Below are 27,272 nucleotides of genomic sequence, written 5' to 3'. Positions count from 1 at the left end.
GAGTGCAGTGGTGCAATCTCAGCTCACTGCAACCTCCGCCTCCTGGGTTCGAATGATTCTCCTGCCTCAGCCTCCCAAGTAGCTGGACCTACAGGAGTACACCATCACACCCGGCTAATTTTTGTAATTTCAGTACAGACTGAAATTGTCCATATTGGTCAGGCTGGTCTCGAACTCCTGACCTCAGGTGATCCACCCGCCTCGGCCTCCCAAAGTGCTGGGATTATAGGCATGAGCCACCGCACCCCGCCAAGATTGACCCCTTTCACCACTTCTATTTGACATAGTACTGGAAGTTCTGGCCAGGGCAATTAGGCAAGAAAAATAAAAAGAAATAAAAGGAAGAATTAAAATAATCTCTGTTCACAGATGATATGATTTTATATGTAGACAACTCCAAAGATTACATTTTTTAAAAAACTATTGGAACTAAAAAATGAATTCAGCAAAATACCAGGATACAAAGTCAACACACAAAAATCACTTGCCTTTCTATAAACCAACAGTCAACAAGTTGAACAGAAAATTACAAAAACAAGTCCAATGACAGCATCAAACAGAATAATACTTAGGAATTAACTAATAAAAGAAGTGGAATACTTGTACTATGAAAGCTACCAAACATTGCTGAAAAATTAAAGAAGATATAAATAAATGGAAACACATTTCATGTATATGGGTTGGAAGGCTTAATATTCTTCAAATGTCCATAGTGCCCAAAGCAGTCTACAGAAATCCCTATCAAAATTCCAATGATGGTTTTTTGCAGAAATAGAAAAACTTATCCCAAAATTCATATGGAATTTCAAGGGACCTTGAATAGCCGAAAACAATCCTGAAAAAGAACAAAGCTGGAGGACTCACTCTTCCTGATTTCAGTGTTTAGTTAAAAAGATATAGTAATCTAAACAGTGCAGTGCTAGTATAAAGACTAACATATAGACCAATGGAATATAATAGAGAGCCTCAGCACACCAGCATGTTATGATAAAATGGTTTTTGACAAGGGCACTAATCCCATTCAGTGGAGAAAGGGTAGTTTTTTTCAACAAATGGTACTGGGAAAACTGGATATCCACATGCAAAAGAATGAAGTTGAACCCTTACCTAATATCATATGCAAAAATAAACTCAAAATATATGAAAGACTTAACTGTAAGATCTAAAACAATACAACTGTTAAAAGAAAACATAGGGCAAAAGTTTTGTGACATTGGATTTGGCAATGATGTCTTGGGTATGACACTAATGGCACAGGTAACAAAAGAAAAAATAGAGAAATTGGACTTTGTGAAAATTAAAAAGTTTTGTGCATCAAAAAATACTAGCAATGGAGTTAAAAAGGCAACCCATAGAATAGGAGAAAGTATTTGCAAATCATACATCTGATATGGGATCAAAGTCTATAAAATATAGAGAACTCCTAAAACTAAGTAATATAACAACCCAGTTAAAAAATGGGCAAAGACCCAGAGCTGCAAGACTGCTACTGCTGTAGTTGTTCTGGCCTGGGAACCCAGCCCAGCAGCCTTGACAGTCTCTGGGTGTGTGACCTACCACTCCTCTCCCTCCCCTCTACCTGAAGTCACCTGAGCTGCTCCTGCTTGGGTCTAGAATCCCTCCTCAGCAGAGTTCATATTTTTCAGGTGCCTAAGCACCTGAAATCCCTCTGTCCCAGAGCCACCCCAGCTGCTGCCTCCATGGGTTCTTTGGCCCGGGGACACAGCACAGCTACTGCATGTGTGCCTGAAAACAGCTCTGTGACCACTCATCACAGGCTTCAAACCCACCACTACATGTACCTGAGGCTTACCCCAGCAGCTAGGCTACTGCATGCTGCCAGCCCTGGCTGCCACAGTTTTATGTGTATAAGTAGCTGATCCTGCCCTTGGCTCCTGCCCCAACCACTGTGCTTGCAATCACAGATGGCCCTGCAGCTGCCCACATATACACAGATAGTCTAATTCCTGTCACCGAACCCTAGCTGGCCCCTGCAATTTAGCATAAGCAAGCTTCCAGCCCTGACCATCCCATGTGTGCTCTTACAGTCTTCCCCATCTCCTGTTTCTGTCTCCAGCACTGACCCCAGTGCATAAGCCTACATCTGGATATGCTGCCAGAGGCATGTCTGCAGCCAGCCTCTACATCAGAGGATGTGCATTTCACTGGCTCTGGCCTTCATTGTTGCTAGCCATGGCCCTTTGTTGCTGGACACAGAGGCACAGCAGAGGACTCCAGTAGCCCTTGCAGCCTCTGCAGACCTCCCACAACTTTTGCCATCAAGGATCACACAGGTGCCAATGTCACAGACTCTTAACTGTCTGAGCTGACAAGACTCAGTGTCCCCACTAGACCTCAAGTCACCACACACACCACACTTGGTGTCTTGTGCCCTTAGACCCAGTGCCACAGCATGCCCCAGAGTGCCTCTCTCCTTCCCTACCCTCTCTACACACCCACAGGTGAAGGTCTGTCCTTACTGATGGCAGCCCATAAAGTCTGGAAGAGGTAACTTTTTCATCAAACGCACGCATACCTTTGCAAGAATACAAGGATCATAAGGAATTTGAGAAAGATGATACCACCAAAAGAACACAGTAAACTCTAGTAACTGACCTCAAAGAATTAGAGATACATGAATTGCCTGAAAAATAGTTTAAAATAAGTTCACATTCAGCCTGGGCAAGTAGTGAGACCCTGTCTATACAAAATATATAAAAATTAGCTGGATGTAGTGGCACGTACTGAAACTTCCGCCTCCCATGTTCAAGCGATTCTCCTGCCTCAGCCCCCCAAGTAACTGGGATTACAGGCGTCTGCCACCGCACCAGGCTAATTTTTGTGTTTTTAGTAGAGATAGGGCACCACGTTGGCCAGGCTGGTCTCGAACTCCTGACCTTAAGTGATTTACCTGCCTCGGCTCTGAAAGTGCTGGGATTACAGGCATGAGCCACCACTCCTGGCTGTACTAGTTTTTAACGTAGTGCCTTGACGTAATAGGTAGTTGGTGAATGTTGCTGAAAGGAACATGTATTTCAATTATAAGCTTGCTTTAATGCCAGTTATGAGTTCTAAATTTTTGCCTTAAACGGTTTAGTTATCATCTCCTGCAGGAAGTTTTTCCTGATTCCTGCTGCCTATGATTTAGGTCCTCTCTTCCTAATCTACATGTCATAGCACTAATCACTCTGTTTATAATATATGATGCTCCTTGGGAGAGGATATACTGTATCTTTCACACAGGCCCAAATGATGTAGCACTTAACAGTGATTTGTAAATGTTTGTTAAATGTTAAAGGTAATAAATGAATGCAATAAACAGCCCAAAATATAATCACTAATTTTTTAGCTGTTTTTAAAATTATGAATAAATACCTTTTCTGGATTTAAAGAATTTTAGGGAAGCCATGACAGATACCAAGAGATTATCTATTCTCATCAGCAAACATTAATGAAAAAAAAGTTTGTTTATCTTATTTTTTAGAAAAAGCTCTTTATAACCTGTTAGATGGCTAAGAAAATATGAAGAGACTGGGAGTTCCTTATACATAATTAAATAGTTCATTCTTGGAAATATTTCAATAATTCATATTTGAAATATACTTTTTTCAACAAAATTGACTTTTTGGATACCTCCCTTTGAAGATGTTGTAGTTACAGGATTTTGTTTTCTGGGATTTTAAGAGGTTTGGGTATTCTATACTTTGTGAAGGAAAAATGAATAATGGAGACACATGGAGAATATTAAAATCACTATCTTAGTATGAAGTAAGGTCCTGTTGTTATAGAAGGAGCTAATTTATTGAATGGGATTTAGAGAAAGAGGATAGATGTGGGACAGTAAAGTAAAAGGGGTAAGTATAGAAAGATATATATGTAGAATACTCCCTTTTTTCTCCCCTGTGTCTCCCACCCCTTGTTCTTAACCTGATGCTTCAAAGGAAGGGGTGAGTACTAGGCAAGATTAAGAAAAGACTGAGATGATAGCTTACCGGATAGAGGATGTAAGAAGATTTGTCATATTGGTCCTTTGTTTCTTTTCAGTTGCCTGTGAACCTGACTAGGCACTGTAAAAGAACATGTGGTATATCTTGTAAATCTTGAGCCTTTACCTGTTTAAGACTAAGCCTCAAATTTAAAGGGAACTTCATGCTCCAGATATTTGACTGCCTGAAACACAGAGGGAACTCAAGCACTGTTGTCCTAGTAAATGTGTTGTTTTGTGGAGGAGGCTCCTTCACTGCTCTAAAATGAGACGGCATTGTGGATTTTTAAGCTGTTGACTAGCTTAAACCAGGAGGAGATCTTAGATCTATGAACAAACTATTAAGGGAGGAGAACCAATGTTTCTGTGAGAAGTAGAGTAAAGATAGCAGGTAAATGCTTAAGGGAAGGACCATTTATTTATTCATCCAACAAATGTATCTTCATTATCTTGTCTATTCAAAGCATTAGAAAGATTGTCTTAAAGTTGAGAGGGAAAATATAATTATGACTCTCTGCATTAATGCTTGGGTATGCTGAGGAGGAAATGCTGACATTTGACACTAAGTCAAATGAGAAATATCTTGACTTCGTCATTCGGAACTCTTAGAATCACTAGATTAGCAGTTTTAAAAAGTGTTTCATAGGGTCTGAGATCCTTTGGCAATACCCCAGATGTCAACAGATATAAGGAGGAAAAGGCCAACTCCAAGAGCATTAAGCTCCCCACTCACCTCTCCCTGTATCAACCAGAGTAGTCCTACTTTTATGTATTGTAATATCCTGTTTGGGCCTAGGGGAGGGAGGTAACCCTGTGAAAATAAGTTAGAAAACCGCCGATAACAGACTTTTCAGATCCTTCCAGCTTTAAAATCTATGATTCAACAACTGTCTGACCTCGGACATTCCCTCTAGCTAAATTTTTATGAGTCCTTTTTTTTTTTTTTTTTTTTTTTTTTGAGGCAGGGTCTCATTCTGTCACTCAGGCTAGAGTGCAGTGATGCAAACAAGGCTCACTGCAGCCTTGACCTCGTGGGCTCAAGTGATCCTCCTGCCTCAGCCGCCCAAGTAACTAGGACCACAGGTGCACACCATCATGCCCGACTTTTCTCCTTTTTTTTTTTTTTTGTAGAGATGAGGTCTGGCAGTGTTGCCCAGGCTGATTATGAGTCTTAGATTTTATTTCTATTAATGCTCTTCTGGCAAAATATTTATGTTATATTAGGTTATTCTGCATAGACTGAAGTATCAATTACTTTCCCCATTTTATAACTTAAGTACATAGTGCCACATTTTAAAAGATAGAAATTTTATTTACTAAGTAGTATTTATAGACTTCATTTATTGAACATAGGACAGATAAGCATGTAGCCAGATATCTTGCTTGGACCCTCTTCTTACCCAAGGCATTAATATTCAGCAGTACTTACAGCCCAGTCCAAAAGTTTTACATCTCAGTATTTCAGAATCACATTCTAACCTAGAGAATAACAGCCTAGTTCTTTGAAGCAGATGTTTTTAATACCTTTTCAATTGATGTTGCTAAAAACAAAATAAACAGAGCATATTCATCGGTGCTCAGCAGGTAGTAAATTCTCAATAATTTTTACTGAATTAAAACATTATTATTACAACTCGTAGGTAAAACATTGTTATTACATCTCATCTTCAGTTTACAAAGAGCTTTCATATATAGTGTATTTCATGTTATCCATAACAATGTGAGGATAGTGTACCATATTTCACGAAGAGAAACCTGAGAACCACTGCAGTAAGGAAGTGGAAAGTTTGAAAATGCCACCATTGCTTCTACCTACCAAATACAAATTTGTGTGAACTTTTTGAGAGACTCATAGCTTACGTTGTCTCTGACTTCTCCAGTTGTACCCATTTTCTCGTTTGTTTTGCACTTAATTGTGTACTGTATGCTGGGGAAGAAACAGACAAAAATCCCTGTCTTTATTTAGTTTGTAAGCATTCTTCATTTTCCCCCAGTCTCCAGCCTTCGGTCTACAGGTATCAGAGAAAGTTTAGAAAGTATGTGAGCCTTACAAGGAAAAAATAGTAAGCTTTACTCTAGCAAATGAGTTTATTTGATAAAAATTTTATAATGCTTATGTCTTGTTGTTACTATATAACTTATTCTTAGAATTTGATATGCAAAAATCAATATGAAACTAATCAGGACTTTCCTTAAATAGCAAAGCACCGATGTTCATATGGTTAGTGATAGCGATGGAGATGACTTTGAAGATGCTACAGAATTTGGGGTGGATGATGGAGAAGTATTTGGCATGGCGTCATCTGCCTTGAGAAAATCTCCAATGAGTGAGTATTATTAGCTCTTTGGGTCCAGCAATAGAATTCTTTCTTCTAGTACACAAACTTATGAAGAACATTAAACTTAAACATCTCTTACTGACCTCCAGGAAAGATAAGATAAAAGAGAGTAAGGGGAGATAAAATAATAGAGAGTAAGCATTCTTCATTAAAACCAGAGCCTTTTGAATTTTGATTTTATTAAACTTAAAAATTCTTAGTGCATTAGGAAAATTCATTAAAAACACAAGGTAGTGTAACTTTTGTTTTACATGTATAATTAATTATGACTGTCTCTCTTTAAACCTAGAGGCTGATTAACAAACAGGTGTACTTTCTGTGGCTGATACTTGTTTCCCCACATCTTATTAGAGATACCAGTTTTAAGAGTAGTAATATTACTCTTCTATTCAACAGTACCCATCTTTGGAGGGAAAAAAGTAAACTAAATGTGCCATCTGTTTCACTTCCACTTACAAGATGCGTACTCTAGAATAACAAGACATGCTACGTGCAAAATGACCACTAAAATAATAATGACCTATTTACTTTGTGAAATTAGAGAACTCCTGTGGGCAGAAATAGATGTGATGTTTACATAAAATTGGTTATTTTCCCAATTAATGAAGTCTTTAATATCAGACTTATTTAATATAATGTAGTCACAAGGTGTCTACTTCAAGAAAACATTGAAATCCTAAATGACAACTGGGCACATATTTTAAATGCTTAGCAGGATTGTGTCAGTTGGTTTTTCAAAATTTATGAGCTTGGAATATTTTAAGGTTCTTTTTGATTCTGGTTTGATGAGATCTAATATATGTTGAGTTAAACCGTCCCCTCAGATATATCACAGAAGCTAAAATTTAATTTTATTTCCTCTTTATTGATTAAATATATTTCTTATATGTGGGATTAGATGTTATGTGGTTTGTTTTTTGTGTCTATTTGTTTTGTTTTTTTTGTTTTTGTTTTTTCTTTTGTTTGTTTTTTAGTGCCAGAAAACGCAGAAAATGAAGGAGATGCCTTATTACAATTTACAGCAGAGTTTTCTTCAAGGTAGGGTTAGGATATTAACTATATAAAATTGATGCTGTTTTATGCTACTGTGGTTTTTCTTGGGCAATTTTAATTATAGATTGTTTAAAATTTCTCCGTAAAGTATTCGAAGGATATACTTGTTAATTTATGTAGTCCTAATGGTGAAACACATAAATAACTAGTAAACCGTTTATACCACTTCAGAGATGGATTCAACTTATTTCTGTATCTTTATGGACGTTCAATAAATGGATGCTAATTTAATATTTTTATTATATTCCCAAAGGACTAGTATATAGGATACTGATTTTTAGTATATCTTAGGACAGTCAAATGGAAAGTCCTTTAACATAATATTAAATTTAAAAATACTTTAAACATTTTAAATCCAAGTGAATTTTTTCTTTTGATTTTTTTCTTTTGGAATCGTTTTACATTTCTTCCTTAAGTGTCAAATATAAAATGTTTTATATGCATTTGAGAGTCTGCTGAGGTGTTCAAATATAAAGAGAATTGATGTTTAATCCTCAATTTGGTGTAAATGATATTGTTTTAGTGATATTTTCTGTTGAAATATAATATGGAAACTTTTAAAAGAAACAGTTTTTTCCCTCTATTGGAATTCTGGAATAAATGAACTGAAGTGGGAAAATAAAGTTACTGTAACTAGGAAAATCAGATGAAAGTGAGTAACCAAGAATTTCTTCTTATAAATGGCATGGTTTTATAGCACTTATTAAATTCATTTGCTAAGTGTACTTAAAATTCCAGCATTGAGTATATCAGTATAGGCCAAGAAGAATTCTAAAAACGAATGAAGCTCATTTCCAAGCTCTTAAAGAAATGTTTTTATGTTTAGTATGCACTAGACATTAGCCCCGGCATTTACTTAAAAGTCGTTGATTAGACTTGTGAAATTTGAAGTGAATTTGAAATGTATTTTAATTAATAGAGTCAATTTTTCCTATAGATATGGTGATTGCCATCCTGTATTTTTTATTGGCTCATTAGAAGCTGCTTTTCAAGAGGCCTTCTATGTGAAAGCCCGAGATGTAAGTAGATGTAACCTTTTCTGATTAAAAAGTGCATCCCACAGGTTTGCCACTAGGGCTGAGGCAATGCTTAAATGTTTTCTGTTTTTGTTTTTTTCCAAAAACGTGGAACTCTTCACAAATTTGTATGTCATCATTGTGCATGGGCCATGCTAATCTTCTCTGTATAAGTCCCATTTTAGTATATGTGCTGCTGGAGCAAGCACCATTTTCTGTTTTCATTTTGAAATTGGAGACTTCATTTGTTTCTGGTTCATCTACTAACCTAGTTTTCACCAAGATGCCTATTTCACAAGGGACATTAATGTAATAGGGGTACTGCTGACTCTTGCAGAAGGTCTTGTGAAGCACTGAAATAAGGTTTTTTTTAAATGGGAAAAAAGGTGGACATGCTTAAAAGGGACCAGGCTACGTGTTTGTATTATTTTCAGTTATGCAAATGACTAATTCTTGATAGATTTGTTCTTTAGTCTTTTCCCAAAATGATTATTCTATATAGTGATATATATCTAACAACAGCAGTATTTTCCCCCAAATGTCACTTTGGGCCCCCACCCCCCCCCACCAAAAAAAAAAGGTTTCAAACATAGAAATGAACTTTGTGATCTTGAAGTCTGTAACAAGAAGCCCATGACAAGAATTTAGAAGATAAATTTTGAGGAAGAAGACTCTAATCACTATTTGTATGTTGTCACAACAGTCAAGACATCAGTAATCTGGCTCCTGCCTATCTATGTCGCTTCAGCTCTTCCTATTCCCTGCCTCACACTTAATAAATCTGGCAGTAGTGTGCCATTTGTATTTCCCCATAATCTTACTCTTTCTTCATGCTTCCCCACTGCTAGAAATGCCTTTCATCCTGCTCTTTACCTGGATGACGACTCCTCTTCCTCCGAAACTTACCTTTTCCAGCTCCTCCCCTTCTCTCACATTGGCAGCACCTACCCCTTTAGCACTTCCCAGTGAAAAACCCTCAGCTTATCTCTTGTTACACTTAGCACAGTGTTTATAATTATCCAGTCTACATATGTCTTCCCAGGAGTTTTGATTTTCTTTTGACAGGAACTATCCTTTATGTCCCTGTACTTAGTAAAAATTCAGTAAATGTTTAATAAATGAAGGAATAAAGAAAGGGAAGAAGGAAGGAATAGCATGTACATGGAGTAGAGGGGAAAGCTATTGGAATTAAAGAGGGCAAGAAGTTTGAGAACAGAGTGCAAGGATGCCTCTGAGATTTCTATTTTCTAGATTATGTTAAATTCTGATACAAAGAAAAATTCATTTAAAAATAAATTTTAAAAATCAAATTCCAAGATGATTAATCAAATTAGAGCTATAATTGACAGTCTAATGAATTTAGAGTAAGAAACTATTCTTTACCTTAAGAATAGCAGAATAGCTCTTTTAAAAGCTGTTTTAAGCAATTATGTTTCAACTGTTAAATCATTATAAAAATGGCTATTTTTAAAGAAATGCATGTTTATGGTAATATGTTTATGGTGTTCATAAATACAGGTTTATGGCAAATACTGAGCTGGATGTGATGGCTCATGCCTGTAATCCAGCAATTTTGGAAGCCACTGCGAGTGGATCTCTTGAGCTCAGGAGTTCAAGATCAGCCTGGGAAACCTGGTGAAACCCCATCTTTACAAAAAAATCATACAAAAATTAGCCAGGCATGGTGGCACATGCCTCTAGTCCCAGCTATTTGGGGGGCTGAGGCAGGATTGCTTGAGCCCAGGAGGTGGAGGTAGGAGTGAGGCAAGATCATACCACTGCACTCCAGCCTGGGTAATAGGTGATATTCTTTCTCTGAAGGAAAAAAGAAAATACTGAAAAGCAAAGAGAAAGTATTCTAACACAGATTAACTGTTAACTTTATTATGCTCTTTGCATATTTATTATTGTATAGTTTAGATGTGTATATATATGGATTTTTAGTATAAAATTTAGTCATGTTATAATCCTGTAATAACAGCTTTTTTTACCTTTTAATATTATATGATCACTTTTTAAATTATAACTTCTTTTATAGTATTTTAATTTTTTATTATAAAAAAGTTTAAATTTTAATACAGAAAAAGTAGAATAGTACAATAAATAGCCAAATCCCCTATACCTACATTTAATAATTAGGAAAATTTTGCTATATTTGTATCTTCCATATACATCTCAAAGTCTTAATGGAGTTTTAAGGTGTAAGGACTTAAAAGGATTAACTGCTACAGATTGACAAAAGAGCAGCATTTGAAATTTATTTATATTTTTATACATATTTGGATTTGGGATTTTGATGAATATATTTTTATGATAAATTTTTGTTTCAGTTCCTCTCTGATTAAAAATGACAAATGTTGACTGGAACAGAAAATAAATTAAAAATTTATTCAAAATTCACAAAAACAAGTATAAAATAAATATAAATAATTAAAACTTCAAATAATTTTTTAATAGTTTATAGCAGATAAGCATTTGAAATTATTGAAACTTAAACTGCACAGAAACATTTAGGGTATCCTGTATAGTCATTAATTTTTGCTTAGCCATTTCAGACTAAATTATAGATGTCATACTTTACCCCTAAAAACTTCAGCATGCATTTTCCAAAAATAATGATATTCTCCTACATAATCACAATACCATTTTCACATATAACAAAATTAACAATAATTCCCTAATATTATCTAATATCCAGTGCATGTACAAACTTCACTAGTCATCCCCAGAATTTCTTTTTAGCTGCTTTTTGGAACCACAATCCACTCAAGGATCACAGGTTATATTTGAGTATTAGGTATCTTAAATACCTTTTAAGCAAGCACCATCTCTCCCCATTTGTCCCCTGGTATTTGCTTTGTGAAGAAATCAGACCAGATGACTTGTAGATTGTTCCAGATTCTGGATTTGTGTGATTGTTTCCTTGTGATATTATTTTTCTGATTTCCTGAAAAATGGATATTAGGTCTAAAAGCTTTGTTAGATTCAGGTGAAATGCTTTGTAAAAGAATGCTTTTTAAAATAATGCTGAATATTTTATTTTAACAGGATTTTTAGTGGTTATGGAGTCTTTCATTGTATGGCCATGTTGTTATAGTTAAACAATCACTTATTAGACATAAATATGTTTGAAAGAATATCTAATTATAGTTTTAAAATAATGTATTTTTCAACTTATTCTTTGATAATAGTGCATTTGGGATATATCTTTCTCTGCTTTCCAGCAGTCGAAGTAATCAGAAAATGTCACAGCCTTTTGTAACTTAAACTGTAGCTCCCAAAATAGGGATAGATATTTTTAAAAACCCATTTCCAAAGCTTCTGTAAGATATACTGTGTATACCTCACACATTTTAGGTTTAATGCAGATAACTTACACTTAAAAATACAGTATGTCATAGACAACTTAACACTTAAAAATACAGTATATCATAGACAACAGAACTTTTACTAAGTGTCTTGTACATTGTAATTGGCATTTGGATTTATTCAGACTGATAATCCCCTGAGGAATATAAGCTCTTGTTTATTAACTCCTGGATATTTCTAATGAAACAATTGATTGTTTGCTTTTCTTAGTGTCTAGGTGTTTTAGCAGATGAAAAATTATTGGTTCATGTAATTAAATATTTTGCTTCATATTAGATTCATAACCAAAATCCACTGACCTCTCTGGACTGATAAAAATGTCTTTGTCTTTATTCCTTTGTCCAGGGCTTTTTTCTTTCCTCATTTCTCTTTTCCAAGTTACAGATCAACAGTTTATGTACAGTTTATTACATTTCTATAAACTTAAGTAAAGTTTAACTCCATGACAGATAAATTATTCAAAATTAAATCTAAGCAGGTTCATTTATTAAGGTCATTAAGCAGATGGTATGCATCTTTTAATTGTGTAAGTATGGTAATTGTAATGTTACTTCAGAATTCTGTGATGCTCTGTGGTTTACAAAACATGTTCCTATACATATCTCATTTGAACCCCACAACCAAACAGTGAAATAGGGATATATATTCCTCATATTCCCATTTTAGAGATGAGAAAGCCCAGAAAAGCTACATGACTTGCTTACAACACACTAATAGTAAGTAGTAGGAACCAAATAAGACCTCACATATTCCAAGACAGGTAAATATGGTTTACACTATCCCACCACACTTGAGTTTTCATTGCTAACTGCTGTACTGCAGGATTTAATGATCAAACTTCATCTCTCCTTTTCATATTTCACACTTGAGAGTTAAAACAGATCTTGCTCAAGATTATTTTTTAAAGCTTTTGAATGAATCATTTTTCAGAAAACAGTTTGCTGATGTTCAAACATTTTAAGACAAATGTGACGGATACTGTGGCACTCTTACTAAATTTTCTTCATCTTAAATATCACATGTTTAATTTAAACTGTGGGAGGCACATTAATTTTACCAGGGCAACAGATGAGCCTCAAGCACCAGCATTCTTCACTTGAAGTGAGAAATTGAGTTCCAAGAGTAAATAAAAACAAGATTGAAGGTTTAAATCCTCTGCTAGGCTTTTTGAACTTATATACTCATTAAATGTTTATTGGAGTGGTGGGATTACAAAGGATTTGGGGAGCTTCATCAACTGGTATATAGTTAATCACTAAGTAAAACACTACATTTGATAAAGTGTTTCTCACGATGCCACATTCAATCCATCTTAATGAAAACTGCTTCAAACTGATTTCATTTGAGAGCACTTGGTGGTGAGAGTGCTTATAGTTCTTTCTGCCTTTTTTCTTGAGGAATTTATAGTACTGTACCAAGCAGAGCTTCCAACTTTGGTAAAGCAGTTATTGTAAGTTTTCATGTTTCTTTTAAGTATATCGTGACAAAGTATTGACTTCTGATAATGTACCGATCAGTTTTATGACTTCCTTCCTTGCCCTTAACTATGAAGGATGCTCACCCATTTGAGGGCTATAAATGTTTATCACATGCTCTCTAAGGATCTGGGAAATAGAGGTTTCCTGCTTTTGCTCAGTCTAATGAGGAAAATAAAACAATATAAACAGATCCATATAGTATAATATACTATAGAAGCAAAGAGAAGAGGTACCTTCAACTACCTTAGAAGTTCAGGGGAAAGATCTCTCCTCTCCTCTCCTCTCCTCTCTTCTCCTCTCCTCCTCTCTCCTCTCCTCCCCTCTCCTCTCCTCTCCTCTCCTCTCCCCTCTCCTCTCCCCTCTTCTCCCCTCTCCTCTCCTCCCCTCTCCTCTCCTTTCCACTCTCCTCTCCCCTCTTCTCCCCTCTCCTCTTCTCTCCTCTTCTGTCCTCTCCCCTCCCCTCCCCTCCCCCTTCTCTCCCCTCTCCCCTCCCCTCCCCTCTCTTTTTTAGATGTAGTCTCACTCTGTCACCCAGTTTCGAGTGCAGTGGTGCCATCTCAGCTCACTGCAAACTCCGCCTCCTGAGTTCAAGCGATTCTCCTGCCTCAGCCTCCTGAGTAGCTGGGACTACAGGTGCGTGCCACCACGCCCTGCTAATTTTTGTGTTTTTAGTAGAGATGGGGTTTCACCATGTTGGCCAGGCTGGTCTTGAACTCCTGACCTCAGGTGATCCACCTGCCTCAGCCTCCCAGAGTGCTGGGATTATAGGCATGAGCTACTGCGCCCAGCCTAGGGGGAAGATTTCTAGAGGAGGTACTTCTGACCTGAATCTTAAATGGTGAGAAAAACTTAGGCAAATAACAGAATTCTAAACAGAAGGAAGAACAAAAGTAAAGGCAATGGAAGATTAAAGTGAGGAAACTACAAAAAAATGCAGGACAGAGTTGCATTGCTAGGCATGATGCTGATAAAATCAGTAGGGTTCAAGGCATGAAGGGGCTTGTGATGCCCTGCATTAGCTGCCATTTAAAATCTGTTTTTAGGCTGGGCATGGTGACTCACACCTGTAATCCCAACACTTTGAGGGGCCAAGGTGGGAGGATCATTTGAGCCCAGGAGTTCTAGACCAGACTGGGCAACATGGTGAGATCACTGTCTCTACAAAAAGAAAAAGAAAAAAAGAAAAACAAATAACAATTAGACAGGTGCGGTGGCATGTGCCTGTGGTCCCAGTTACTCAAGAGGCTGAATCAAGAGGGTCACTTGAGCCCAGAAGGTCCAGCCTGTAGTGAGCCATGTTCGTGCCACTGCACTCCAGCCTGGGCAACAGAACAAGACCCTATCTTGGCAGGGCGTTGGGGGAGAAGATTAGTCTTTTTGTTCCTTGGAGCCTCCCCACCTGTCATGCCTGCCGTCCCTGAATTCTATTCTTCTGTACCACCAAAAGTACCCTAGAGAATCATTAGACATTTATAGTAACTAAGAATCAACAGTAATAAAAATCTCAATGGCAAGGCTTATCTCCCATGTGAAGGATTGTTCCTTTCCCAAGCATCCCTTTGGGAGTCTGGGCTTTGATATTGGTAATTTCATTACAGCTCCAGAGATCCGACCTCAAACCAGTGCTTTTTCCAAATATTATACATAAATTAAGGGAATCAGTACTCAATTGCTGATTTCCCACTTAGTAGCTCTGTGGCCCCAAACAAGTAATGAGCCTGTGTCTAATATGGAAAAAAAATGATGATGATAGTCTCTACTTTATACCGGTTGTTTTGAGACTTAAGTGGGACGCTACCCATAAATGCACCCAGCACTGTGGATGAGACAGATGGTGCCTTTAAGCAGTTTTGGACAAATTTGAGAAATGTCTGTAAAATAACAAAACTGATTTTCTCATTCAATTATGAACTAGTTCTAGGAACAGTTTCAGGAAGGAATTTTGAGAACCCCGTGAGCATTTCTACCACTAAATTTAGGAGTTCACGTTTAGCAGTGCTCTTAGTTATCAAGTTTTATTATATTTATTTTTTAAAATCAGCCCATTTTAAAGTCATGCTGTTTCTACTGCTTCATGTTGAAAGAAATCTAAATGCCATCATTGATCATTGTCTTCTAAGAAAAATAAGTTCTATACAAATTTGAGGCCACAGCTGTAGTTGGTAAGTTTCTAGCTCACCACACAATATCCAGAAAACCAGGCAAACAAACTTCTTTGTGCTTTGGAAAATATGCCCAGTCTGCTTATCTTGTCTGTGTTATTTTTTCCATTTAAATTCCTTAAAGTCAGGACAATGTCTTTTATAGTAATTTTGTATGACAGCTGGGACAGCATCCTGCACATGTGTGAAATAAGACCTAGGATGCTAATATATTTTTTTAGAAAAATATATTTGAATTATACAAATAATGTATTTACTATAAGAGAATGAAAATACAGATGCATTTTAAGTAGAAAATGACACCACTTAATTCCAAACCTGAAAATAACCACTATTTATTAAATGCTTTTACTTTCTAAATGTGATTTTTTAAAAAATCTATAAACATGTATATCAGAAAAAAAGCTGATATAGTTTATATAAATACAACCATACCAAACCTGCTGTTCTGTAATTAGATGTTTCCACTAAATAGTATATTTGTTAGTACCATTTGGAATTTGCCTTTATTCTCCAATTATCAGATCTGCCTAATTAAAATTGTAAAAATCTTTAGTGCCCATATTAAAATTATTTCTTAAATTAGTTTAAAACTTACTAGTTTAGAAATACACTGCCATTTGGCTGGACGCAGTGGCTCACGCCTGTAATCCCAGCACTTTGGGAGGCCAAGGCGGGTGGATCACAAGGTCAGGAGATCAAGACCATACTGGCTAACATGGTGAAACCCCATCTCTATTAAAAATACAGAAAATTAGCCGGGCGCCTGTAGTCCCAGCTACTCGGGAGGCTGAGGCAGGAGAATGGCATGAACCCAGGAGGCAGAGGGTGCAGTGAGCCAAGATCACACCAGCGCACTCCAGCCTGGGCAATAGAGTAAGACTCCATCTCAAAAAAAAAAAAAAAAAAAAAAAAGGAGTTAATACAACTCTATATGCTTAAACACAACTTGTTTTTATAACATATAATATTCTACTTAGAAATCTGTTTGCCAGGCAATATTTAATGGTATTTAAAAGCTACTGAACATGTATACCCATAAATCATTGTAATTCTTATAGTTTTTAGTAAGAATGCATTATTAATACATTTTTAATGAAAAAATACTATTAGTTTATCTTCAAGTCTTTACTGCTCTAGTCTGTCACCTCTTGGAATGTGGAAGTAGATATAAGTAGGTTCTTGTTCTCTTCCTCAGTGGCCTAAAAGTTGGAGAGAGGAGTACACTTGACATTCTCACTCCTGTTGTCATGCTTGTTTAACAGGCCTATTGCTGACTAGGATTAGTGTTATCCCTCTCCATAGAGAATAGTAGAGGGTTAGAAAAATCCTTCCTGCACTTTTAAGAGGCTACTATACCAAAGTCCTTAGTACTGTATCTAAATGTTTACCTGGCAAAGCCTGCCTACTTCCTTGCCTACACAGTCCCTCTTCCAGCCTCCCCACAGATATGCCTCCTTCTCTATAATTTGCTGTAAGAACCAATCATTTCAGCTTCTCATGTCCTTATTCTTAAAAACTTTAGCCACATGGTGGCCTTCCTCAAATATATTGTATTACCTGAGTATTACAGTCTAAGCAATGAAAACTGATAAAGAGCTAGACCCAATGAACATCTGTCAGCTTTTTTTGAGAGTTTGATTTTACTTTAGGCTTTTCCTTTTTTAGATAGAGTCTCGCCTCGTCACCCAGAATGGAGTGCAGTGGCGCAATTTTAGCTCGCTGCAACCTCTGCCTCCCAGTTTCAAGCAGTTCTCCTACCTCAGCCTCCCGAGTAGCTGGGATTACAAGCGCACCCCACCACACCCAGCTAACTTTTTGGTATTTTTAGTAGAGATGGGGTTTCGCCATGTTGGCCAGGCTGGTCTTGAACTCCTGACCTCAGGTAATCCACCTGCCTCGGCCTCCCAAAGTGCTGAGATTACAGGCATAAGGCATCACACCTGGGAAAGGCTTTTTTTTTTTTTTTAACCCTCTGACTTCCATATGACAGTGTTCCCTATGCAAGATTCAGACATCTGTGTCCTCCAGATTTCAGAATGCTATCCCAACATCTGCTTCAGAAAGTGAGGGGAAAAAGACACCATCCTGGCATCTTCTCATCTTCAGTAGCTGACTGTTTCTTTTTGGAACCTCTCCAATTTGGTTGATGCCTGTTGGTCCCTGAAATCATATTCAGGAGCTGAACAGGGCAAAGTGTTGTGATTCTTTTCACAATACAACCTGCAGTCTGGTGCTTTACTCTTTAAAGATAACTAGCTTGGAGTTCTTTGAACAGATGGGGCCATTGACATCGCTGGGCCTTTCCCAAACTTTTCTTTTGTTTTTTATCTTTTTTACTCTTCTTTTTCTCACTTTCATGTATATTTAAAATTCTGCTTCTGGCCAGGCACAGTGGCTCACTCCTGTAATCTCAGCACTTTGGGAGACCAAGGCAGGCAGATCACCTGAGGTCAGGAGTTCAAGACCAGCCTGGCCAACATGGTGAAACCCCATTTCTAAAAACACAAAAAATAACCAGGCATGGTGGCAGGCGCCTGCAGTCTCAGCTACTCAGGAGGCTGAGGCAGGAGAATCGCCTGAACCCAGGAGGCAGAGTTTGCAGTGATCTGAGATCACGCCATCAGCCTGGGCGACAGAGCAAGACCGTCTCAAAAAAAAAAAAAATTCAGCTTCAGTCACAAAGAAGTCACTCTCTTCTGCTTTTACTGTGGTTTGTTTGTTTCTACTTACAGCATTGATGTCCTACTTTTAAAATTCAGCTCAAGTATCACCTTCGCAGACCAGTGTGTAATCCCAGCACTTTGGGAGGCCAGGTCAGGAGGATCACTTGAGCCCTGGAGTTCGAGACCAGCTTGGGCAACATAGTGAGGCCCCATCTCTATTAAAAAAATTTTTTTTTTTTTTTTAAGTATCATCTTCATAAAGAAGCAGCCAATCTGATGTTCATGCCTAGACCCCAGGACTTCCTCTGTTACTACTCATTACTACTGATTTGCCAGCCTTACTTCCTCACTACTCCCATCTAGAAAAGAATTTTAACAGACTTCTAACCTTCAGAACTGTATGCCACCCAAGCACAAAACAGTGTAGTGGCTTTCCCAAGGTCACATAGCTGGGCAATGGCAAAGCAGGAATCTGAACCCAGATAGTGTGGCTTCCTACTGTCCTGCTTCTGTTCTCACATTGCACTTATCTTGAGTCATGATTGTATGCTATGCTGTACCTGTGAACATCCATATACAAGAATAGCATTGTAGAAGTTGGCAAGTATTGGAATGATCCAAATTAGATGCTGGATTTAAAACAATAAATAAAACAGCTACAAAGGACTTGTGGGAGTACTTGGGGGAAATTTGAACATGGACTGTATATTAGATGATATTGTAACAATATTAAATGTCTTAGGTGTGATATAAATATGATGATTATGTAAGGGAATGTATTATTCTCAGAAGACAGATTTCTTTAGGATAGAAGTGTCATGGTGTCTGCAAACATTCAAATGTTTTAGGGAAGTATTAAAAGAATGATAAAGCAAATATGGCAAAATGCTGATGATTGGTAAATCTAGGTGAAGAATAAATGGGTGTTTATTGTATCATTGTATCCATTGTTTGTATCAATGAGCCATCTCCAAACTTAAAAACAAAAAGTGATAGTGATAATGATTCTGATTACTATGGTGATGTTAATGATGAGGGAAAAGGAGAACAAATGGGAAGGAGAGAAAGCAAGTCAGGTCCAATTTACACAAAGGAAATTATTTTATACTATAATTTTTACACTGAAAAAAACCTATGAACTACATTGTACCATTCCCAGAAATTGTCATATCAACTTTAAAAGCATTGAACATGCAGATTATGGATATTTTGGTACTCAAAATGGAACCCTTTCTTTTTAGTTCATCAGCAAATATTTCCTTAGTATCTGCTCTCTGCCTGACTTATTTTGAGACACAGCACATTTCTTCCAGCTGTAATATTCTATGGTTCTGTGACACTAAGAGTCTAAATACAATAGCTACTGTAGCTCAAGGCCAAGTCACATTGGTTGCTGTCAGCTGGGCATTTCTTAAGCATCAACTTAGTACCTTAGCTCCTGGATTTGAATGTGAAGATTAGTGAGGCACCAAACGCAGAGACACAATAAGCATCCCAGACACTATTGCCAGTAGGAAAAATGAAGGAGCTGCTTAATCTTTAATACATTTTCATGGCCATTATTTCTCTTGAAATTGCTTTCAAAACCCTTTATTTTGCATGGATAGTTCAGGAATCTTCATCCTAACAGCTACCTTTCATTCAGCACCTACTATGGGCCAGGCCTTGTAAATAGGTACTTAACCTACATTATCTGCAATGCTTACAACAACCCATTTGCCCCATGGTCACACAGCTGCTAAGTGGCAAAACTGGATTTAGAACAGAGCTCTCTGTTACTTTAAAGCTTGGAGACTTCCCTTTGCACTGTGTTACTAAAACTTAGATTACAGGGAGGGAATCAGGATAGTGTAGCTTGGTTGTTTGCCTTTGTGGTCTGCCAGACTTAGACCCTCTCTGCCAAATTAGAAAGGACAAATACAATATATTCTTTTTAATGCCGCAATATTATCATTTGTTAGATGGTACTAAATAAAACGTTTACCTCCACACATTATTTCCCACCACTTTTTGAGGGTAAGGAAACTGTTTCATTCATCTTTATAGTCTCAATCCCTAACACATAGGTACTCTTTAAATGTTATTGAACTGAATTATTAATGGGCCAAAAGAAAAGCTGGTTATAGTAGTAATAGAAATCAAAACATTTTCTTACTCATTTTCTGTGGTACTGCTTTTCTTCATGAAAGCAGTTTTCTGATTAGTTTGCCATTTCAACTCTTCCAAATTGGTTGATATGCTGAACCCAGTTCTCACTCTTTTGGCCTGTGCTTAATTGAGCTCAGTAAGATAATCAGAAATCTGAGTCTGGAGTCCATTTATCTGTGACTGTAATTTAATCAGATTTATATAGCCTAAATTTACTAGCACTTCCATACTATTGAGTCTTTATATTTTGCTTATTTATTGTCATAAAAGCAGCAGAAAAATTTTTGTTGAAAGCTTATGTCAGAGAAAAGATTATTTTAAAATTATTAGTTTTCCTTTTGAAGGCTACTTTGGGGTACCCACAGCCTGAAGATCCTCTTGGGATACTCTTTTTATCATCTCCTTTCTCACATTCAGTCTAGAGCTTAAAGTGGGAATTTTTTTTAAGTGTGTTTTCCTGGCATCTCATGTTTAACAGTGTCAGGGGTTTGTGTCCCTGGAACGAAAACTGTTTCTCCAGAGTCTTTTTTCTCTCAGCTTCCAGTGAAAAGAGGGGCGAGGCGAGCCAGTCGCTTACCACAAAGCAGTGCCACCACAAAGGAAAGATTAAGGGTTTAGAGAGAGGTCAATGTGGGTTTTTCTCTAACTAAACACTTTCCTAAAGTTTCCTTGTGGAAAAATAATGAAGTCATCTCAGAGTTTTTAAAGAATTTTTATTTCTTTTTCACCGTCTGCATTCGCTTGTCTTCTCAGCATGGATGTTTAATCTTCCTAGGCTTTGTGAATTGGCCCAAATGAATAAGTGGTGAGCTGTCTCTCTAGGAGCTAGAGGCTTATTCTAAGGGCCTAATCACTGAGTAAACACATCTTTGCCCTCCCTCTCACAACTGCGATATAATAGTCGAGATTCTAGCACAGTAACCTGGATATTGCAGGGACCAATGCTTTGAAATGCAGAATGGTTGATCCTCCAAAACAGACAGTGCCTGATCTTCGCCTGCCTCTTTCTTCTTTTTTAAATTAAATATTGCCAAAGAGATGCTGTTTTATTGCTTGATATTGTGCATTAGTGCCCTGGATTTCCAAGTTTAGTTTCAGTCAACACTGTCGGCTGCACTTATAGGGAACTCTGCATGTTGGATTTCTTAGTAGCCTCTTCGGCACATGTGTGTTTGGTTTGGAAGAGCATTTAAATTAAATCAGTGAGATAGCAATGTAAATCACTAATCTCTTTCCCAAAGTCTAAATGTTCCATTGCAGTGTTCTTGAGAGAAATAGGCATTTTAAAGATTTAGCCATTGCCATTGTTTAGTTAGAAATATGCTGATTTAAAAGTGGACAGCTCTCTTGTTCCCAGTGTCTCATTAAATGTAGTTGCTGAGAAACGATCAAGCTGAATTAGAGGTTGACATCCCTCTGTCTATTCAGTTAGAGAGCTCCTAAGAAGAAGAGCTCTGAATTTGTTAATGGTGCCAGGTTCACATTACTTTCCCTAAAGCATCAGAATTCTTGACTCATTTACTAAAACTGATTTTGCATTGCCACTGCAATGGGGTATCTTTTTTTGCCAAGGGGCTGTGGCTCATATCAGTGTTCTTGTTTCTTTCGTCAAACAGGCTGGGACCCATGCTAGTTTAAAGACGCAAAGAAGACTGAAAGAGACCTCATTCTCTCTCTTGAGAAAGTTAGTCTAGAGGGGAAACTGGTAAACAATTGTAATACTAATAGAAAGAGATACAGACCCAGGAAAGGAAGCTCTTAACTCTGCCTGAGGGAATCAGGGAAGGTTTCATAGAGGCTTTTTTTTTTTTTTTTTTTTTTTTTTTGAGCCTTATAGGATGAGTAGGAATTTACTAGATAAGTATCTCTCTAACAATGTATCTGATTACAAACTTCCTAGAAGCCTGATACCGTTCTCTGCAGACATCAACATAGATGAAGAAACCCCAAGTCTGTCTTGTTCATCATTTTATTGCCACTGCTTCCTGCTGAGCCTGACACAAAGAGTATTTCAACAAATGCTTGTTGAATGAATGAACAAATGAATTAACACATAGAAGCAGGGTGGGATCAGCTGAGCTACTTATACGCAGGAGTCCTGCCCTTATTCCCATTACAAGCTGTCTCTGAGTCTCAGTCCAAAGCGGTCTGGCATCCTCATGCTATATGAGTGCTTCCACAAGCCTTGACTACAGTGTGGTTGATTTCCCTGCTACCACTGTAGTATCAGAGAAAAAACACTTACTTGGACTTGGAGTTAGACAAGCTGGGAGCCAGTCCTCGTATTACTTACTAACTAGCTGTGACATTTGGAACAAGTCCGCTTTCTAAACCTCAGTTTCCTCATATGCTAATGGGGTTAAGGATGCTATGTTAAAGATTTATTCTGGAAATTAAAGTAGATAACGTTTGTGAAAGTAACAGTGTCTCCTATTCATAGTAGATGCTTTTAGAATCTTAATCTACCTAACTGTGGCTACTCTCATCTATTATAAAGTTTACCTTTGTAAGAAATAATTTTAATGATGATTACTGTTACTATTATTTGGATTATTTATCGAGATAATTCCTAACGTCAGATTTCATTAGCCTTTCATCAGCATGAGCCTTATATTTTTCTGTAAGTTTCCTTCTTTTCTTCAGAATCCCACACAGCAGATTTTCATTTGCTGTCATCACATTCTTATTTAACATAAAGGGAAAGATACTAAGCTTCCCTGAAATTTTCCTTTGACAGAATTTCAAAGATTGGTTTGTATGTTGTCTTTACCATAAAATTTTATCTTTCCTTTCCCTGGTAATTGTGAGTATTGTTAAACTCAGTTCTTTCAAGAACTGACTACCAAGAAGGTAGTCAACAATTTAAGCTCTTTAATCATTATAATCATTGTTGGTAAAGCTAACATGTTGCAAACCATCAATGGCTACTTATACCCATTGTTTTTATTATACTTATTACCTTGTTCAATTTCAGTTTTTAGTTTTAATTATTGCATTGAGTATCCAACTATGACAGAAGACACATTTAAGAGACCAAGTCATTTATTGAAAGCAACTTTTATTATGGCAAAAGGGAAATAATAATTTTCTATATGAAAAGCCACAGTGGATATTTTCTGAAATATAAACTGGAAAGAATGCATGTGAACTGAATATTTTTCTATCTTTTCATATGGCAATTATATGTTATATGCTGTTAAATAAGGGCTTAATATGAGAACACATTAAGGACTTTAAAATTATCTATAGAACAAAAAGAAAACTTCATTTCAGACCTTTTCCTTTCAAATGGAAGAGACTATCCATTGTTCAGATTAAAACCATAAAAAATATGTAAGAGGAATTTTGTCATTCTGTTTTAATGAATTTTTTTCTCTGTATTGTTGAACAGTTCAAAGTTAATATTTCTCTTTACATATATCTATTAAATGAAAAGAATAGTAAATCCATTTTCTTTAAGCAAAATACAATTCTGTTGCAACTTCGTTTGAGATAGGCTTGCACATGTTAACAGAAATCTGCAATAGCAGTCTGAAAAATTAGATATAATCATCCTAGCCTTTTTCAGGTGTAAGGAAGTAAAATTTTTTGATATTTTAGATGCTTTAGGAACTCCACAATGTAAAGTACTCTTTTAGGGAATAGCATTTAATTTTTGTCTTTGCTGTTCACATAGACTAATTATGCCTGTCTAAAATTTAAGAAATCTTACATTAGTGGATATCTTAATTGATCAGATTTTTCTCCTCTTTTCAGAGAAAGCTTCTTGCTATCTACCTCCACCATGATGAAAGTGTATTAACCAATGTCTTCTGCTCACAAATGCTTTGTGCTGAATCCATTGTTTCTTATCTGAGTCAAAATTTTATAACCTGGGCTTGGGATCTGACAAAGGACTCCAACAGAGCAAGGTAATACTGTTGTTCACAAGTTGGGCTTCTATTAAAAAAAAAAATCATTGTGTTTGTCATCATCATAAACATTTTTCATCCTCAGCATTAAACTCTCTACCATTGCATTTTATTAGACAAAAGCTGCTCATTGCAGCTAACACATGCAGTTATTTGCAATTATGAAAATATACCTTAACTTATAAAAACTTTTTAAATTCAAGCATAACCTGAAAATAAAAATGTATTTCTCATCTTATTTTTGCAATGCAACAGACATTTCTAATATGTTTTTGAACTTTTAGGGAAAACTAATGTTTTTAATGATGTTCAGAAAAGGCAAAACAAGTCTAATATATAATCTTAGTAGTAAGTTTATTTTTTAATAACTTCAGTGAAGAGGGCAGGACTTTCTGCACAAGTCCAATGGAGTTGGTAATAGCTTAACTCTAGCATATGCTAATTGATGTAATCGCTTTATTGCACACATTCTTTTGCACACAGCCAACAATACTTCCATATTCTCAATAGGGAAAAAAATTCCTTTCCTAGTTGTCAGGATGAGTTTACTTAGTTTGTTAATCATAGTATCTGTAAGTGATTAACAATTCTTCATATTTTGCCTATTTCAGTTTCCCATCTGAAATATATTTCATCATGTTTAATTACACATGTGTCTATGACATCCCATGATGCTACTTTGGGTGTGTTAACACAATCGTAATCGCAGATTGCTGGTTTATGAACAGGGAGATTAAATTAATTCATTTCAAGGCAAGCATATTATAGTTACCTAATTTAAACGATTATAGAACAATTAGAAACCATCTGATTTGTCTTTTTGTTACTTTATGGCTTACTGAATTTTTGGTCATCATTCACTTTGTTTTATTTAATCTGAATCAGAAAAGAACATGATTCTTTCCTTAAATGTGAGGCAAAATAATGTTGAAGCTATTTCCTAATCTAATACTTCATTTCTTTAAGCAAATGGTTAGGAAATTTCATGAGATGACTTCGTTTTGCCTTGGAAATGTTCCCTGTTATACATAAATAAAGAATCTTTAGCACCTGTATTTGTTTAAATTAAATCAGGTTATTATTCACACTCAGTTAAAGGTGATGAAAAGCGGTGCCACAAACAGATAAAAATGCCACATCGAAGGTCTTTCATGAGGCAAAATACAGAGACTGGAGACTTGGCTAAATCTTTTGCCATTCACTGGCAGTAAGGAATCTCCTCCTTTCCTTTTATCCACAACTTGATGGAGAAGGAAACACTATTTCTAAACCATCTGTAGTGGCTAAGTTCAGTGGGCTACCTGCTGTTATTTTGTTCTGTCCTCCATTTAATTCCTTAGTTCCTTTTATTTTACAATGACAAAAAATTGCAGTGTAGTTTCTTTTGAAAAACAGTGTTTGAGGGTTTTTTTTTTTATGACTGGCAATCAACAGCCATGTAATTGCTTTGTTATGTTTTACTAAAGAAGTCTGTTAAGTAGCACAACTTTGATACACTAGTAATAAGAGTTTGCAGGTTACAGAGACACCTGTGGTGACCAAAGCGACAGAAGCTGCTTATTAGCAAGAGCCAGTACAGCTGTGTCCTATTAACTCCTTATGACACTTTTTAAAAAACACTAAATAAAGGTGTTGTTTAAGGCTTTAGAGCTATTTCTCAATGAACTGCAGAACTGACTATTAAGTATGATAGGATATTTCAATCTACATTTTGAATTAAGTATCTGTCATGAAAATTTGTAAAAGGTAATATTAAAGATTGAAAATAGGAACATCTAGGAATTCAATTTAATAAACATTTATAGGAACCACAAATGGGGCAATAGGGGAATGGGATGATTTCTATAATTTAAGATACTTGACATACTTATTCAAAATCTATTAATAGTTCTGTCCACATTACAAATGTAAAAGGTATCATATTTCTCTATTTTAGAGTAACAAAAGATAATCACTGGGTACTGAGTTTAATACCTGATTGATGAAATTATCTGTAAAACAAATACCCATGACACCAATTTACCTATGTAACAAACCTTCACATGTACCCTCCAGACATAAAAGTTTTTTTAAAATATCAGAAAATTTAAAAGCAAGTAATAAAAAAATAAAGTAACAAATAAAATTACATAGCTACTTTTGATCCATCATTATTACCGTTAAGGCAAATGGGAAAATACACATTTTATAAACACAAGGTGAAAATTCATTAGAATGACATATTCCCAAAAAGGGGATTGACTTTGACATATGAAACTGTAAGATAATTGATTAGGCTGGTTTATTGCTCAAAAAAAGGGTTTAGGCCGGGCATGGTGGCTCACGCCTGTAATCCTAGCACTTTGGGAGGCCCAGGCGGGCGGATCACGAGGTCAGGAGATGAAGACCATCCTGGCTAACACGGTGAAACCCCGTCTCTACCAAAAATACAAAAAAGAAAATTAGCCGGGCATGGTGGCGGGCCCCTGTAGTCCCAGCTACTCGGGAGGCTGAGGCAGGAGAATGGCGTGAACCCGGAGGCGGAGCTTGCAGTGAGCTGAGATCGCGCCACCGCACTCCAGCCTGGGCGACAGAGCGAGACTCTGTCTCAAAAAAAGAAAAGGGGGTTTAACTTAACCACAATTTTCTTGCCACCTATCATATCGTAGATTCGTCAAAATAAAATTGTCTAATTGGGTTTCCTACTGTATTATCTTTCTTGGATTTTTACACCACATTTATCCAGAGGTGTTTATCATGAAAACTGATTGTGTCACTCATTAGATGCTTTTAACTTTGAGTAACAAACCTCAAGCTTTCACTCTCGATTCGGTAGATGACTGCTTACACTAATATTTGTTGATCCATGGGGTACATGTCAAAAGGTATTATGCCATCATTTGCATATTGTAAGCTGAAATGGGGACATATTAATATCTGGAAATACAGAAGAGATTTCTAGGCATCACAAGTAAGTTTGTTGTTGTGGGTTTCCTTTTAACTGTTACTTTTTTATGATAGATGTAAGTTTGGAAATAAATTCCTGGTTAATAACTTGCCTGGTCCCATATCTGGTTAACCTAGTTCACACTGGCCATAAAAATTTAGAGAGTCCTGGACCTGTAAGCTATTTGGATGTTTTCTTAGTGGTTTTCTAGGACTACCA

At 36.6% G+C, this 27,272-nt stretch overlaps 1 protein-coding gene and 1 non-coding gene across 5 annotated transcripts in view; one reads left to right on the top strand and one right to left on the bottom strand.

Moving 5' to 3' along the window:
* FAF1 (Fas associated factor 1) overlaps window positions 1–27,272 on the top strand; it is a 495,227-nt gene that overhangs the window by 349,268 nt on the left and 118,687 nt on the right. For all 4 annotated transcript variants that reach the window (XM_021922862.2, XM_031668481.1, XM_021922837.2 and 1 more), the window contains 4 exons: window positions 6,186–6,312; window positions 7,299–7,362; window positions 8,315–8,396; window positions 23,973–24,127. In XM_021922862.2, coding sequence (XP_021778554.2) covers window positions 6,186–6,312; window positions 7,299–7,362; window positions 8,315–8,396; window positions 23,973–24,127 — 428 coding nt within the window. The remainder of the gene's footprint in view (window positions 1–6,185; window positions 6,313–7,298; window positions 7,363–8,314; window positions 8,397–23,972; window positions 24,128–27,272) is intronic.
* Window positions 8,496–8,602, bottom strand: LOC116271961. The gene has a single exon (XR_004180694.1). It is a non-coding gene; the product is annotated as a U6 spliceosomal RNA (small nuclear RNA).

This window comes from Papio anubis, chromosome 1 (assembly GCF_008728515.1).
Source record: "Papio anubis isolate 15944 chromosome 1, Panubis1.0, whole genome shotgun sequence".
NCBI lineage: Eukaryota > Metazoa > Chordata > Mammalia > Primates > Cercopithecidae > Papio > Papio anubis.
This window is presented reverse-complemented; position numbering and strand designations above follow the sequence as displayed.